General features: G+C 36.3%; 1 protein-coding gene across 3 annotated transcripts in view; it reads left to right on the forward strand.

The window, feature by feature from the left end:
* Window positions 1-18,011, forward strand: part of MNAT1 (MNAT1 component of CDK activating kinase) — a 212,771-nt gene that overhangs the window by 39,163 nt on the left and 155,597 nt on the right. For all 3 annotated transcript variants that reach the window (XR_014059389.1, XM_081509798.1, XM_081509799.1), the window contains exons 2-3: window positions 7,685-7,837; window positions 10,831-10,904. Coding sequence is in view for 2 of the 3 variants with exons in the window: in XM_081509798.1 (XP_081365924.1) it covers window positions 7,685-7,837; window positions 10,831-10,904 (227 nt within the window). In the remaining variant the exon portion in view is untranslated. The remainder of the gene's footprint in view (window positions 1-7,684; window positions 7,838-10,830; window positions 10,905-18,011) is intronic.

Here is an 18,011-nt window from a genome sequence, read left to right on the forward strand (position 1 = left end):
ATGTGCTTTTAAAAGCATTGAACGAATTTTCTCAAATGCTGAAAAAATATATTTTTGGGGCAAAATTGCTATAAACTTTTAGAGTTTATAATATATTAAATTATACATAATTATATAAACTTTTGAAGAGATCCTGGGGAATCGAGGTCTTTTTATACCTTGTATTGCTAATTCCATTTGTCATAGAACCTTCTATATCACATCCCTAAATATAATATGATAGATTATAATATTCTTTTTTTTCCTCTTTGTTATGTGTATGGTTTGTGGGATCTTAGTTCCCTGACTAGGAATCAAACCTGGGCCCTTGGCAGTGTAAGAATGGAGTCCTAACCACTGGACCATCAGGAAATTCCCATGGTTAAAATTCTTGATGGAATTAAAGTATTAGGGAAAAATCTGTACTATATATAAAGTTTGTAATCATAAGTGATATGGAAAATTTAATGGAGAAGGAAATACTACTCCAGTATTCTTGCCTGGGAAATCCCATGGACAGAGGAGCTTGGTGGGCTTCATGGGGTCACAGAGTTGGACACTACTTAAGTGACTGAAGGAGAAGAGGATAAGATGGTTGGTTGACATCACCGACTTGATGGATATGATTTGAGCAAGCTCTGGGAGTTGGTGATGGACAGGGAAGCCTGGTGTGCTGCAGTCCATGGGGTTGCAAAGAGTTGGACATGACTGAGTGACTGAACTGAAAATGACTAAATGAAATGTCAATAGACATTGAGCAAACATTGATAATACTTTTCTTTTAAAAACAAAAATAAAATGACATTTTTTTTTTTATACTTTTAGGAGCAATTTTAAATTTACAACAAAATTGAGAGGGAGGTACAGAGATTTCTCAGATACCCATTATCAATATCACTCATCAGAGTTGTCCTTTTTTTTTTTTTTTAAACCAAGGATGAACCTCTATTGACACATCATTATCACTCAAAGTCCCTAGTTTACTTAGGATTCACTCTTGGTGTTGTACATTCTGTGGGCTTGGACAAAAGTATAATGGCATATGTTCATCATTATAATATCATAAAGTATTTTCCCTGCTCTAAAATTACTATGTCTCCTCCACCACAACCCATGTTGTTTTGATTGTCTCCGTAATTGCTTTTCAGCCTTTTGGCTACAATCAAGTGTATTGTCTCCATAATTTTGCCTTTTCTAAGATGTCTTGTAGGTGGAATCTATGTAGGCTTTTCTAATTGATTTCTTTCCTTTAGTAATATACTTTTAAGTTTCTCTCATGTCTTTTCATAGCTTCGTAGTTCATTTGTTTTTAGTGCTGAATAATATTCTGTTGTCTGGATATATCACAGTTATGTATCCATTTATCTATTGAAGGACATCTTTGTTGTGTCCCAGTTGTGGCAATTATGAACAAAGATTCTATAAACATCTGTGCAGGTGTTTGTGTGAATGTAATTTTCAAGTTCTTTGATTAAATACTATGGAGTATAATGGCTGAACTGTATGGTTAGAGCATGCTTTGTTTCATAAGTAACCATCAAACTCTCTTCCAAAGGACTGTACCATTTTGCATTCCCACCAGCAGTGTATGAGAGTTCCTGTTCCACCACATGTTTGTCAACATTTGGTGTTGTCAGAATATTGCATTGTGGCTGTTTTATAATAATAGGTGTCAGTGTATATTTCATTGTTGTTTTAATTTGCATTTCTTTTATGCCATGTCATGGGAAATATCTTTTCATGTGTTATTTGCCATCTGTATATAGACATACCTTGGAAATATTGTGGGTTCAGTTCCAGACCACTACAGTGAAGTGAATATTGAAATAAAATGAGTCACGATAATTTTTTGGTTTCCCAATATGCATATAAAAGTTATGTTTACACTGCATTGTAGTCTGTTAAGTGCACAGTAGCATTATGTCTAAAATAGTACATACCCTAATTAAATAATACTCTATTACTAAAAAATGTTAGCTATCATCTGACAGTGCAGAGTTGCCACAAAGCTTCAATTTGTAAAAAGCACAGTATCTGCAAAGTGAAATAAAGCAGAGCTCAATAAAATGAGGTATGCCTGTATCTTCTGTATCTTCTTTGGTGAGTTGTCTGTTAAGGTTTTTGGTCCACTTTTTTAAGAGTTTTTTTCCCCCATGTATTTTAGGTAACAGTCCTTTATCGGGTGTTTTTTATTTTTATTTTTTCTCTCTTGACATTGTCTTTAGCAGAGCAGAAGTTGTAACTTTTTTAAAAAAGAATCTAGCTAATCAGTTATATCTTTCATGGATCACGCCTTTGGTGTTGTTTCAATAAAGTCATCACCATACCCAAACGCATATAGCTTTTATCCTGTGTTATACTCTAGGAGTTTTATAGTTTTGCATTTTCATTTAGGCCTGTGAGTTAAGTTTGGAGTTAATTTTTTAAGGGTGTAAAGTTCATGTATAGATTTTTTTTTTTTCCATGTGGATGCAATCAATGCAAAGAAATCAATGCAAATCAATGCAAAGAAATAGAGGAAAACAATAGAATGGGAAAGACTAGAGATCTCTTTAAGAAAATTAGAGGTACCAAGGGAACATTTCATGCAAAGATGGGCTTGATAAAGGACAGAAAATGGTATGGACCTAACAGAAGCAGAAGATATTAAGAGGTGGCAAGAATACACAGAAGAACTATACAGAAAAGATCTTCATGACCCAGATAATCACAATGGGGTGATCACTCACACTCAGCTAGAGCCAGACATCCTGGAATGTGAAGTCAAGCAGGCCTTAGGAAGCATCACTATGAACAAAGCTAGTGGAGGTGATGGAATGCTAGTTGAGCTATTTCAAATCCTAAAAGATGATGCTGTGAAAATGCTGTACTCAATATGTCAGCAAATTTGGAAAACTCAGCAGTGGCCACGGGACTGGAAAAGGTCAGTTTTCATTCCAATCCCAAAGAAAGGCAATGCCAAAGAATGCTCAAACTACCACACAGTTGCACTCATGTCACACGCTAGTAAAGTTATGCTCAAAATTCTCCAAGCCAGGCTTTAGCAATATGTGAACCGTGAACTTCCAGATGTTCAAGCTGGTTTTAGAAAAGGCAGAGGAACCAAAGATCAAATTGCCAGCATCCGCTGGATCATCGAAAAAGCAAGAGAGTTCCAGAAAAACATCTATTTCTGCTTTATTGACTATGCCAAAGCCTTTGACTGTGTGGATCACAATAAACTGGACAATTCTTCAAGAGATGGGAATACCAGACCACCTGACCTGCCTCTTGAGAAACCTGTATGCAGGTCAGGAAGCAGCAGTTAGAACTGGATATGGAACAACAGACTGGTTCCAAACAGACTGGTCAAGGCTTTATATTGTCACCCTGCTTATTTAACTTATATGCAGAGTACATCGTGAGAAAGGCTGGGCTGGATGAAGCACAAGCTGGAATCAAGATTGCCAGGAGAAATATCAATAACCTCAGATATGCAGATGACACCATCCTTATGGCAGAAAGTGAAGAACTAAAGAGCCTCTTGATGAAAGTGAAAGAGGAGAATGAAAAAATTGGCTTAAAGCTCAGCATTCAGAAAACTAAGATCATGGGATCTGGTCCCATCACTTCATGGCAAATAGATGGGGAAACAGTGGGAACAGTGTCGGACTTTATTTTTTGGGGCTCCAAAATCACTGCAGATGGTGATTGCAGCCATGAAATTAAAAGACGCTTACTCCTTGAAAGGAAAGTTATGACCAACCTAGACAGCATATTAAAAAGCAGAGACATTACTTTGTCAACAAGGGTCCATCTAGTCAAGGCTATGGTTTTTCCAGTGGTCATGTATGGATATGAGAGTTGGACTGTAAAGAAAGCTGAGCTCCAAATAGTTGATGCTTTTGAACTGTGGTGTTGGAGAAGACTCTTGAGAGTCCCTTGGACTGCAAGGAGATCCAACCAGTCCACCCAAAGGAGATCAGTCCTGGGTGTTTATTGTAAGGGCTGATGCTGAAGCTGAAACTCCAATATTTTGGCCACCTGATGCGAAGAGCTGACTCATTTGGAAAGACCCTGATGCTGGGAAAGATTGAGGGCAGGAGGAGAAGGGGACCACAGAGGATGAGATGATTGGATGGTATTACTGACTCAATGGGCATGAGTTTGGGTAAACTTAGGGAGTTGGTGATGGACAGGGAGGCCTGGCATGCTGTGGTTCATGGGGTCGCAAAGAGCTGCACACGACTGAGTGACTGAACTGGAACTGGAACACAAATGATACTGTTCTTAATTTCAGATTGCACTTGTTCATTGGTGGGGTATATAGGAAAGCAATAAACTTTTGTATATTGTATTCTGCAACCTTGCTATAATTATAACGGCTTATTAGTTCTAAGAGGTTTTTTTTGGTTGATTCTTTTGGGTTTTCTGTATATACAATCATGTCATCTGTATGCAAAGAGAGCTCTCTGTTTTTCTTTCCAATCCATCTGTCCATTATTTCCTTTTCTTGTCTTACTACATTAGCATAGACTTCTAGTGTCGTGTTGAAAAGGAGTATTGAGAGGACATAGTCTTGCTTTGTATTTGATTTTAGTTGGAAAATTTCTAGTTTCTCAACCATTAAGTACAATGTTAGCTATAGGTTTTTTGTATCTAGTCTTTGTCAAGATTTTTAATTGACTTGTTTGCTCTTGAAAAAGTAAAGAAACAAGTTGATTGAAAATCTTGATAGAGGAATATAAGCAGTTAAATATTCTTGATAGAAAAAAGAATCTAAAAATAAGTTGTTCAGAGAGGAAAGAGGGCAGGCACCATTCTGGTTTTTAAAAAACAAAAGAAAACCATAAAAACATCTTTGGGAATGGGTAATAACCAAGGATTTAGGCTTTTTCAGCAAATTTTCCTATGTTCTGCAGAATACAAGATTTTGTTTGAAAAAGTTCCTAGCACTCTTGGAGGCAAAAGATTGCCCACATAACTGTCTTTTGGTTGCTGTGTTGCCAGATGAAGTGAACTAGCAATTAGGGATGTTTTCTTCTGTTTTTTTTTTTCTTTTTTTATAAGGTTAGTTTTCATGTATATAATTTGAACATACGTATTTTGTAACCATGTAGAAAAATATCTGGCCACATAAATGCCGAATTTGACAGTTGTATGTAACATGTAAGAAGTAAGATGTAGAACAGAAGGAAGTAGCACTTTGAGTTTTTCTCTACATACTTCTATATTTGAACTTTAAAAAAAAATAATTATTTGTTCTTTTAACAATTAAAATCAGCAAGGGAAAAGTTGTATGTAAATTAGATACTTTAAAATATCTGTAATGCTATTGAAATCCTTAAGATTTAGATTGGAATCCTTATGATGTAGATTAGAATTGGAGATGTAGAACTAACTGTGGTAACAAATAATATGTCTGAGATTACAATATGACTTTCAGAAATATTGAAGTGTTTTTATTACCTTGTTAACTGAATTATTGAATGGGTCTACTCTCCAAGACCTTGAAATACTATATGAAATATTGAATTCTATATAATGGCTCAATGATTTTGATTATTTCAGATAGCTTCTTGCCTATAAACATCTTTAGTCAGTGTGGTTATATAATGTGCTCATTTTCTTTTCTTTTTTGTTTGAAGTAAAAAAGGGTAGCTTTATTACTTTGCCAGGCAAAGGGAGACACATGAACTCCTACCTTAAAAAGCCATGTGTCCCAACCCCAGAGGATTTGATGAAGGGTTTCATAACAGTGGTTCAAGACAAAATTAGGGTATGTATAGGGACTGCAGTCTAAAGTGTGCTCAGTTTCAGCTTCTCTAGTTGGATTTAATTTGCTCCAACCACAGAGATTAGGAGAAATGTACCACTCCCAGTTTTCCCAATCCCAAGTGAATTTTCTGGGGTTTTGTTGATCTTGAATAATGATGACTGTGATCTCTGTTCTCCCTCTTAGGGAATTTTTGGCTCTATTTTTCGATGATTCTCTCCCTGTCCCCATTTTAATATAGAGGCATGCCAAGGTCAATGTTAATGTTTTACTAATAACCAACCTTAAATATTCTTGTTTCTCTGTATCATTCTTTCCATTAGTGAACTATGTATTTGGAAGAAATCAACCTCTCCCTTACTTATTAGAATTTGTCTTTTTCCTTCTGTTATATATGTATATTTTTGGTGATGTAGAACAAGATAGGTCAAATTCCTGCCTTCCATTCTAGTGGGGGTTGCTGCTGCTGCTGCTAAGTCGCTTCAGTCGTGTCCGACTCTGTGCGACCCCATAGATGGCAGCCCACCAGGCTCTCCCGTCCCTGGGATTCTCCAGGCAAGAACACTGGAGTGGGTTGCCATTTCCTTCTCCAGTGCATGAAAGTGAAAAGTGAAAGTGAAGTCGCTCAGTCATGTCCGACTCTTTGCGACCCCATGGACTGCAGCCTACCATGCTCTTCTGTCCATGGGATTTTCCAGGCAAGAGTACTGGAGTGGGGTGCCATTGCCTTCTCCGCTAGTGGGGGTTACACATAAAGAAATAAATAACTTCAAATAATGCTAAGAAAGGAATGATTAGGGTTGGTGTGGCCCTTATATACTGTGTTGGGCAGTATTACAGCTAGAGGACTACATACCAGTATGTTTAAATGTTTAAAAGTTATAAATCAAGTACCTCTTTAGTGCAGCCTTAGTTACAACACTGCATCCTGAGTTCCCAGGAGCCTGTATCTTTAAGGCCCACAGGCTGAAGAGGCTGCTTTTTCCTGGTCAGCTTTTCACTTGTTAATCTGATTAGTAGGATGGATCTGATCAGGCTGGGCAGGGATGATTGGGTGGTGCCTGGACCCCTCTAAAACAATGTATGAACTAACACTGTCAGTTCCCCTAGGAATCTCCTACAGAGAGTTAACTTTGGCAACTCTTTTCTTTTCAAACAGTACTTCTAAGAAGTCCTAAGCTCTTCCCCAAATTGTACTAGCCAAGAAGAGAGGAAAGAAGGGATGCAGGTATTGGGAGACTTGGCTTGCCTGGGTAATCACTTTGGTGGATTTAGGGCAGCCACCTTTAACTGATTAAAGATTTTATAAGTAGCCACTCTTTCTGAGCTTTTTCAAGGCAGAAGCTGTGGTGATTTTTCTCCTTTGTCCACATATACGGAGTCAGTCTCAGTTCTTTACCCTCTGGCCTGAGGGGCCTCCTTCAGCCAGCACCTCTCTCCCTTTTGAGTAACTTCCACTGACTCAATTGCTTACTGAACTTTAAAGAACTTCCTTACAAGGCTGAAAGTAGGGGAAAGGTCTTTATTTTAGTGATTATGGTATGCAGGGTTCTCTAAAGTGCAGGTCCCTGCCAGGTCTGAGGGTGATACTGGTCTGAGAGTGGACTTGATCCTAGACTGCTCTTTTATATACTTCTTTGAGTTCTCCCTATCCTGTATCTGAATCCTCCTAGATCCTAAATCAATTTTCAAAAATTTGTATATTTCTTTCATTTGTAAAATTATACTGGTGAACCTTGGACCACCTATGTCTGAAGTAGGCTCTAAATGAAAATGAACTTTTTTCCTAAAGGTTTTTAATAAAAATTTTAGGTAGTAATGATTAATTTTCCTGTGCCTCCTCTCCCAACCTCAAACAAACACAAAAACTGAAAAAAGGCAAACTGTATACAGACTTATCGCCGATTTGAATACTAGCTTAAAAGTTATGTTGTATTTTTCTCCTTACAGGTGTGAAAGTTGTGTGGATTTACTCTTTGTGAGAGGAGCTGGAAACTGTCCTGAGTGTGGCACTCCACTTCGAAAGAGCAACTTCAGGGTACAGCTCTTTGAAGATCCTACTGTTGACAAGGAAGTTGAGATTCGGAAAAAAGTGCTAAAGATGTAAGTATTAATGCTTGAATGATTCAGTTCACAAAGATTTTGACAGTTATTTCTATAATTGATGTAATTATTTACTTTTAGAAATGTGAACAGTTTGGCAAGTGAGTAAGTATAAATTGATCTATGTATTTGTTCAATGTTAAAAATTTATTAAGTTCTTCGAGAACTCAGTAGTATTATCTAACCTTTGTTAGAGAAGAGGGAAATCTTTTTTATTGAAAAATAACTATTTTTTACTTTTAGCTGCTCTGTGTGGCTTGCAGAACTCAGTTCTTGACCAGGGAATGAACCTGGGCCACAGCAGTGAAAGCCTAGAATCCTAACTGCTAGGCCAGCAGGGAACTCCCAAAGAGTAAATCTTCTGAATTTATGGCTTCACAATTTATTTGCTTTATTTATTCTTTAATTTAATTAGTAAATACATATTGAGAACCTACTTTGTGCAAACAGTGTTATACATATTAGGCCTTAAGTACGAAATGGCTTCCCAGGTGGTGTAGCGGTAAAGAATCTGCCTGCCAGTACAGGAGACATAAGAGACATGGGCTCGATCCCTGGGTCGGGAAGATCCCCTGGAAACTCACTGCAGTATTCTTGTCTGGAAAACTCCATGGACAGAGGTGCCTGGCAGGCTACAGTCCATTGAGTTGCAAAGAGTCGGACATGATTGAGTGACTGAGTATGCATGCATGCACACACATACACACACACGTATGAAATGAGTGTAATAGCTACATACCTTGCTCTTGTAATGCTTACAGTATAGTAGCGTGGATAGCATTAAAATAGGCAAACAAAACTAATATGTGATTATAAATTGGGAAAAATGTTGTGAAGTTAGGGACTAAATATTGTTGTGAGTCAGTGATGTTAGGTAAGGCCTGAGGAGGTAACATTTGTTATTGAAAGCTATTAGAGAAAATTAGGGTTAGCTACAGTTTATTTTGATACATCAGTCTCTGTGTGTATGGGTACATAAATATTTCTAGTGTTCTTTTTCTCTTATGATTTAATTTTTTACTTTTTGTTATGGTTAGAATTAATATCTGTCTATCTAGGTGGTCTACATTTCAACTTTGTTCACCAGTGTTTTAGCAGCATCTTTCTGGGTACTTTAACAATAATCCAAGCTGCTCTTTTATTTTTTGGATTACTTCTTGGAGATAGTCTCTCTTAGATCCTTTTTTTTTTTAAATTTATTTATTTATAACTGGAGGATAGTTGCTTTATAATGTTGTGTTGGTTTCTGCCATATATCAACATAAATCAGCCATAGGTAGGTTCTCTAAGATTCTTATCGTTTATCATTAAGACCTCTGATTTTCTAATTTTTCACAGGCACATTACATTATTTATAGATTTTTTTTCTTTCTTTTTTGCTATGTGAGATCTTAGTTCCCCAACCAGGGATCCAATCTGTGCCTCCTGCGTTGTGAGTGCAGAGTCTTAACTATTGGGCCACCAGAAAAGTTCCACATTGTTATTAAGTTTTCTTTATATAGCATTCTTTAGATTATAACTGTCATGAAAAATAGGAAGCTGTCCTCTTTCTGGAAATTCAGTTCAGTTCAGTTCAGTCACTCAGTCGTGTCCGACTCTTTGTGACCCCATGAATCGCAGCACGCCAGGCCTCCCTGTCCATCACCAACTCCCAGAGTTTACCCAAACCCATGTCCATCGAGTCAGTGATGCCATCCAACCATCTCATCCTCTGTCGTCCCCTTCTCCTGCCCCCAATCCTTCCCAGCATTAGGGTCTTTTCCAATGAGTCAACTCTTCGCATGAGGTGGCCAAAGTATTGGAGTTTCAGCTTCAACATCAGTCCTTCCAATGAACACCCAGGACTGATCTCCTTTAGGATGGACTGGTTGGATCTCCTTGCAGTCCAAGGGACTCTCAAGAGTCTTCTCCAACAACACAGTTCAAGAGCATCAATTCTTTGGCGCTCAGCTTTCTTTGCTGTCCAACTCTCACATCCATACATGACCACTGGAAAAACCATAACCTTGACTAGACGGACCTTTGTTGGCAAAGTAATGTCTCTGCTTTTAAATATGCTATCTACGTTGGTCATAACCTTCCTTCCAAGGAGTAAGCGTCTTTTAATTTCATGGCTGCAATCACCATTAATAGTGATTTTGGAGCCCAAAAAAATAAAGTCTGACACTGTTCCCACTGTTTCCCTATCTATTTCCCATGAAATGATGGGACCAGATGCCATGATCTTAGTTTTCTGAACGTTGAGCTTTAAGCCAACTTTTTCACTCTCCTCTTTCACTTTCATCAAAAGGCTCTTTAGTTCTTCTTCACTTTCTGCCATAAGGGTGGTGTCATCTGCATATCTGAGGTTATTGATATTTCTCCCGGCAATCTTGATTCCAGCTTGTGCTTCTTCCAGCCCAGCGTTTCTCATGATGTACTCTGCATATAAGTTAAATAAGCGGGGTGACAATATACAGCCTTGACGTACTCCTTTTCCTATTTGGAACCAGTCTGTTGTTCCATGTCCAGTTCTAACTGTTGCTTCCTGACCTGCATACAGTTTTCTCATGAGACAGGTCAGATGGTCTGGTATTCCCATCTCTTTCAGAATTTTCCACAGTTTATTGTGGTCCACACAGTCCGGAAATTAGTGAATCTATTTATTAGAAGTAAACAATATAAAAAACCAAAAATTCCAATGATAGACCTTGTTTAAGCTCATTTCCCATTTCTTCAGTGTTCTAATTTCTTTATTTTTCCCTTGTCTTAGGACTTTAAACTTTTGACTGTTTCAGATATTGTACCATTCTCTTCACTCTACTCCTTCTCTGTAGTCAAAAGAATTTAAAAACAACAGTCTTGGTCTAGTTACAAACCTGGTGTCAAGAAAACTGTTTTACACCATAAGCAGTTCTTTTTTATTTATCATATATGAATTAGATAAGAACAAACCAGTTAGATAATATTAAAAGCAAGTGATATATAATATGTCCATTTTTTTCTTCTTAAAGATACAATAAAAGGGAAGAAGACTTTCCTAGTCTAAGAGAATATAATGATTTCCTCGAAGAAGTGGAAGAAATTGGTATGTATTTAATGCTTATACTTTGGTGTGCTAGCCTATATACTTTTATCTTTTAGATGCCTAAGAGAATCTCTCATATAAAAGTCTCTGACGAATTTTGTTGTGGTAGTTGATGTTTACCTAATTACTTTCCATTGTACCTAAAGAACATACTTAATTAATAAACATTTTGTCTTAGGAAAAATGTGATGAATAGAGGTACTACTACTTTATAGCTGGAAAGAAATGTTATATGTGTGTATATTATCTGTATGTTGATGATGTATTAGAGTAAATGAGAAAAATACTCAGTTTTTAAAAATAGAATTTCCATTAACTGTATTCATGGTGATTAAAGCCATAAGTTGTTTATTCATCATTTATGATTCTGTGCATGCAGTAATTTGAAAATACTATGAAGTAGTTGAATGTTGAAGTGACATTCTGTTATTCAGTGTTACTGTAGAATCAGAAGGTAGAGTAATCTTAGTGCTTATTCTTTCTCTTGTGATTAGTCTAAAAGAAGCTTTCATCAAAAGAAAGCATTGTTTCTGTTTTTTTTAATTTAAAAAATTTATTTATTTTTAATTGAAGGATAATTGTTTTACAGTATTGCGTTGGTTTCTGCCATACATCAGCATGCATCAGCCATAAGTATACATAGGTTCCGTCCTATTTCTGTTTTCTTAAATAAGATTTTAAAGATGTTACAAAATCTGAAATTGCTAAACATCGATTAAACTTGCCATAATTATTATTACTTAATCTAGGTTTGGAAATAATACAGAAGTTATAGACTATGAAAATTAGAACAAGACCAAGAGAATTAAATAATTATCTTTTTATTCTTTTCTCAAACCTGAGAGCGAAGCTATACTCACATTATTTCTTAAAATAGAATTATAATAAAATTTATTATTCTGTAAAATATTTATATATGGTAAATTTTTTAGACAATTCAAATTTCTGAAGAATAGAGTATTCTAATTCTTTTCATTTCTGTATTAACTGAGAAAAACTCAAAACCTGTTATTTCAACTGTTATTGAAACTTTTCTAAAATACCTAAGTTTATTTATTATATCATAGTGAGTAGCATGTACAGAACATAATTTAGCCTATTTTCTGGTATCTTTTAGTGCCTTGGAACCATTGCTTTTTTATTCTAATTGTATTCATTGTACTTTGTATGTAATTTTAGCAACCCCATAGATTTTAGCTGAAAAGATGATAGTTTTGGGAGTGCTAAGGAAAAGTAGAAAAGTTAGGATATAGACTGAGAAGATGGACTGAAAACAAATCTGCAAAAATGGGCAAGTGTGCAGGTATGTAGAAATCTGGCTATACTTAGATATTTGGTTTAGGACAGGCAGTTGGACAACAAGTAGTAAGACTCTCAGCTTACATTTATTCTAAAGGTAATGTGACTAGTCAAAAGTCTAGTCAGGCAATGAAGGGAGAGGAGATTATAGGTGTCACAGAGCAAGTTGAATACATGGTCACAAATACAAGCAGTCAGGTAAGATAAAAGAAACTGATAGACCAAGAAAGAGGGGAAGATGGGATCTTGATTCTGGAACAAGATTTTGAGCCATGATTTTGAAAACTATATTTTTGGTTTTTTTGCTGCGACATTAATTAGTTTGAAGGTATGAACCACCCGAGGGCCTGTAGGTAAAATCGTGTCCAGAAGTGGGAGGTAGGTGACAGGTAAGAGCAAGTCTGAATATTAGGGCTTACAATACTGTCATTTTTTTCTTTACTGGATAAGGAAACTAGCCCAAAAACATTTAATTTGAAAATGATTCTGCTAATATGTATATTCATGAAGGACTATCTTTAGTTGCAGTATGTTGACACTCTCTTAAACAAATTCTGCTTAGTTGACTTATTGGAGTAACTAATATTTCCCAGTCCTTCCATAACATGAACTGACTGATGATTGAAGCATAATGAATGTATAATGTGTCTTGTCCATTAGAAGATGTCTTTAAGTATACATCTGTACTTCTCTCACCAGTTCATGTTATATATAAAGTTGATTGCATAGGTAGTAAAACCTTCCTATGCCAGTTGTACTTTTTAATTGTAATTAATTTAAGTAGTTTGTAAGACTGGAAAAATTACAGAACTTTAGAAGGATTCTATTTCTGAAGTCCTTGGTCCACTTAAAAAAATGGAAACTGAACAATATAGATAACACTTAACGGTTTATACAGGAAGGAAGCAGAATTCCCATTAAAAACTGTACCTTAACTGTGTGTTATTACATTAGAGAATTACTGTACACTTAGTGCATATGCTTTAAGTTAAAGTGTTCAAGGAGTGTGTGTATATGTTTCACCTCTTTGACAGACTTTTTTAAGTAATCGACTACTGATCCTGCTTGTGTTGGACAAACAGCAGTTCTTTTGCATTTGAAAATATTGATGAAGTTTGGGACCTAGCTTCATGGACTCATAATTTATTTTCTGAACTTCAGCTCAATTCAGCAAGTATTGTTCTCTGTGAATTATTTACTTGCTGAGAATGTATGATCTTTGTGTTCAATAAGTTCATATTCTAAAGGAGGAGATAATTATGAAATTATAATTTAATGTGAAGGTAGTATGGGCATTTGTTTATAAAGTATTTCAGGAATATAGATAGCAAAACAATTCAGCATTAGGAAGTAGAGGTAAAGTTTGAACCACTGAACACACAATCTTAAAAGATGAATAGTTTACCAAGTAGAAAGAGGATGGAAGAATGTTTTTAGCAAAGACAAAGTCACAGAAATACATGTTGAGCATGTTGGATAATGTAGCAAGTGTTAATCTGTTATAGGTAGATAGAACCAGGGGAGTGACTAAAATGAGGCTTGAAAAGCAGACTGGACCTGAGTTAATGAGGGCTTTGTTAGCCAGACTGTAAGGGTTAAGATTTTATTCTGTGGCTAGTAGAGAGGCAGCAGAATATTGTGGTGAAAGTGAAAACTGAAAGTGAAAGTCACTAGGTCGTGTCCGACTCTTTGCAGCCTCATGGAATATATACAGTTCATGGAATTCTCTAGGCCAGAATACTGGAGTGGGAGGCCTTTCCCTTCTCCAGGGAATCTTCCCAACCCAGGGATCGAACCCAGGTCTCCCACATTACAGGCAGATTCTTTACCAGCTGAGCCACAGGGAAACCCGAATATTGTGGTACTGATGTGGAATACTGACAGGAGATAACTCGAGGCTGGGAAACCATTTTTAGGGGCAGTAGCAACAATTTGGGTGAGTGCTTAGAATAGGTTTTGGTATTGACCATCTGGTGAGGTCCATGTGTACATCAGTATCACAAGAGAAGACTCTACACCTGGACATCACCAGATGGTCAGTACCGAAATCAGATTGATTACATTCTTTGCAGCCGAAGATGGAGAAGCTCTATACAGTCAGCAAAAATAAGACCTGGAGCTGACTGTGGCTCAGATCATGAATTCTTTACTTACAAATTCAACCTTAAATTGAAGAAAAGTAGGGAAAACCACTAGGCCATTCAGGTATGACCTAAATCAAATCCCTTACGATTATACAGTGGAAATGACAAATAGATTTAAGGGACTAGATCTGATAGACAGAAAGCCTGATGAACTATGGGCGGAGGTTTGTGACATTGTACAGGAGACAGGAATCAAGACCATCCTCAAGAAAAAGAAATGCAAAACAGCAAAACGGTTGTTTGAGGAAGCCTTACAAATAGTTGTGAAAAGAAGGGAAGTGGAAGGCAGAGGAGAAAAGGAAAGACACCCATTTAAATGCAGAGTTCCAAAGAATAGCAAGGAGAGATAAGAAAGCCTTCCTCAGTTAGCAATGCAAAGAAATAGAGGAAAACAATAGAATGGGAAAGACTAGAGATCTCTTCAAGAAAATTAGAGATACCAAGGGAACATTTCATGCAGAGATGGGCACAATAAAGGACAGAAATGGTATGGAGCTAACACAAGCAGAAGATATTAAGAAGAGGTGGCAAGAATACACAGAAGAACTATACAAAAAAGATCTTCATGACCCAGATAACTACAATGGTGTGATCACTCACCTAGAGCTAGACATCCTGGAATGCAAAGTCAAGTGGACCTTAGGAAGCAGCACTATGAATAAAGCTAGTGGAGGTGATGGAATTCCAGTTGAGCTATTTCAGATCCTTAAAGATGATGCTGTGAAAAGTGCTGCACTCAATATGCCAGCAAATTTGGAAAGCGCAGCAGTGGCCACAGGACTGGAAAAGATCAATTTTCATTCCAATCCCAAAGAAAGGCAATGCCAAAGAATGTTCAAACTACTGCACACCTGTACTCATCTCACACGCTAGTAAAGTAATGCTCAAAATTCTCCAAGCCAGGCTTCAACAGTACGTGAACCATGAACTTCCAGATGTTCAAGCTGGTTTTAGAAAAGGCAGAGAAACCAGAGATCAAATTGCCAACATCCACTGGATTATTGAAAAAGCAAGAGAGTTCCAGAAAAACATCTATTTCTGCTTTATTGACTATGCCAAAACCTTTGACTGTGGATCACAGCAAACTGTGGAAAATTCTGAAAGAGATTGGGAATACCAGACCACCTGACCTGCGTCTTGAGAAATCTGTATGCAAGTCAGGAAGCAACAGTTAGAACTGGACATGGAACAACAGACTGGTTCCAAATCGGGAAAGTAGTATGTCAAGGCTATATATTGTCACCCTGCTTATTTAACTTATATGCAGAGTACATCATGCGAAATGCTGGGCTGAATGAAGCACAAGCTGGAATCAAAATTGCTGGGAGAAATATCAGTAACCTCATATGCAGATGACACCACCCTTATGGCAGAAAGCAAAGAACTAAAGAGCCTCTTAATGAAAGTGAAAGAGGAGAGTGAAAACGTTGGCTTAAAGCTCCACATTCAGAAAACTAAGATCATGGCATCTGATCCCATCACCTCATGGCAAATAGATGGGGAAACAATGGAAACAGTGTCAGACTTTATTTTCTTGGGCTCCAAAATCACTGCAGATGGTGATTGCAGCCATGAAATTAAAAGACACTTGCTCCTTGGCGGTAAAGTTATGACAAACCTTGACAGCATATTAAAAAGCAGAGACATTACTTTGCTAACAAAGGTCCGTCTAGTCATAGCTATGGTTTTTGGTGTAGTCATGTAAGGATGTGAGAGTTGAACTATAAAGAAAGATTATGGGCAGGAGGCACAGAGAGTTTAACTGTTGTTCTGGAGATCACATTGCTAATATGTAGTGTAGCCAGACTTTGAACATGGGTTTTCCTAACTCACAGAGCCCATGAAAGTACTTGGTAGTTTTAGAGACTAGTTAATAGCCTGAGTCTAGAATATGGAGTGCTGATTAGTAAAGTGTGGGAGAAGACAAAAAACTATATATTGGAGCTATCATTTTAAAGGATCTTAGAGAAGTTTGGTAGGAAGGAAGATAGGAAGGTGCTGTTGAGGTTAGAGTGAAAATAGACTTGATAGGATGGCTAAGGAGTCAGTGTTCGAGGATTTATAAATTCGGGATCAGTCACTGTTACAGAAATTCATTATGAATCCTTTGAATATGATGAATATAAAAAGTTTAGAACACTAGAATTTTGAGTAGTGGCATAAAAAATTACAGTAGAAGGGGGCACATATGAAGATGGACTTTCTTATAGCTTTGACAGTGGGCCCTTTTCTGTGGTTATGACAATCTAAACATAAAAATTCTTGTTCCTTTTGGCCTCAGGGATTATCTCAAAGGTTTGTCCGTAGTTTCATAATAAATATATTATTCTTTTGGTTTAGGGTATTTTTGTTTTAAAAGGGTGAGAAAGTCCTAAGGGCTTTAATTATGAATTCTGGATGTCAAAAAGACTGCAGAATTGCACTTAAATAACATTAAGTCTTTCAGAAAATACAGTAGGTTTTTTGTTGGCTTTTAATACTTGACTAAAGACAGGTCAACATCTGAGCTAAGTCAGTAACCAGATTGATAAAAGACCAAATAATTGTTATAGAAAATTATTTTCTGTCTTCGAAGGCCTTATACCAGTCTTGATTCATTGTATCATGAATGAGACTCGCCTCATCTGATGTTTTCAAAATTGTAATACAGTTTTAGTGTTTTTCTCTCTTTTTTTTAAAGGAAGAGATTTGTATTACTTATGATTATGATTTATATCTATTATATTGCTATTATATATTGCCTTTGCTTTCTAAATAAAAAAATGAAATGGTTATTTGAGTTTCATTAAAATTCATAAAATTTTTAATAAGCATAAAATAGAAATTATCTATAACAGATCAGTTTCACTTAGAATTTTACTTTACTGTTTCTAATTTCTATTTAATGAGAAGTTTTAATCAGCACATTGTCTAGCCAGGTGATAAATTGTAATTTTTTTTAATTGCTCTAAGCATTCTAATAAAATACAACATAGGATATCAATTTGATTAACTTTACTTGTCAGTAGATACATACCATAAGAAACAAAGATTATTTTTTCCCTGTAGTTCCTCATTTGCTTACTTTGCCTTTCTGAATACAATTTTGTAATTATAAAGGTCATTTAAATTCAATCTGTATTTATAAAGATAATTATAAATATTAGCATTGATTTCTTTGTTATTTTAGTTTTTTTGAGATATGATTGATACGCAATATTATATTAGTTTCAGGTGTACAGCTTAGTGATTCCATATTTTTATGTATTATGAAGTTATCATTGCAATAAGACCAGTTACCATCCATTAGTATAGAAAGTAATTACAGTATTATTGACTATACCCACTCCAGTACTCTTGCTTGGAAAATCCCACAGATGGAGGAGCATGGTAGGCTACAGTCCATGGGGTCGCAAAGAGTTGGACATGACTGAGCAACTTCACTTCACTGACTATGTTCCCTATGTACATTACATCCCTGTGACGTATAACTTATTTTAAACTGAAGTTTGTACCTCTTTATCCACTTTACCTGTTTTGTCTATCCCTCCCACACCTGTATTGGTTTAATTTTTTTTTCTTCTTGTAATAATTCCACAAGCATTTCTTGAGCTCTTACCAGATGAGATGTTTCTTTTTTTAATAGACTTTATTTTTTAGAGCAGTTTTAGATTCACAGAAAAAT

Source organism: Giraffa tippelskirchi, chromosome 7, assembly GCF_054371585.1.
Source record: "Giraffa tippelskirchi isolate mGirTip1 chromosome 7, T2T-mGirTip1v1.2.pri, whole genome shotgun sequence".
Lineage (NCBI taxonomy): Eukaryota > Metazoa > Chordata > Mammalia > Artiodactyla > Giraffidae > Giraffa > Giraffa tippelskirchi.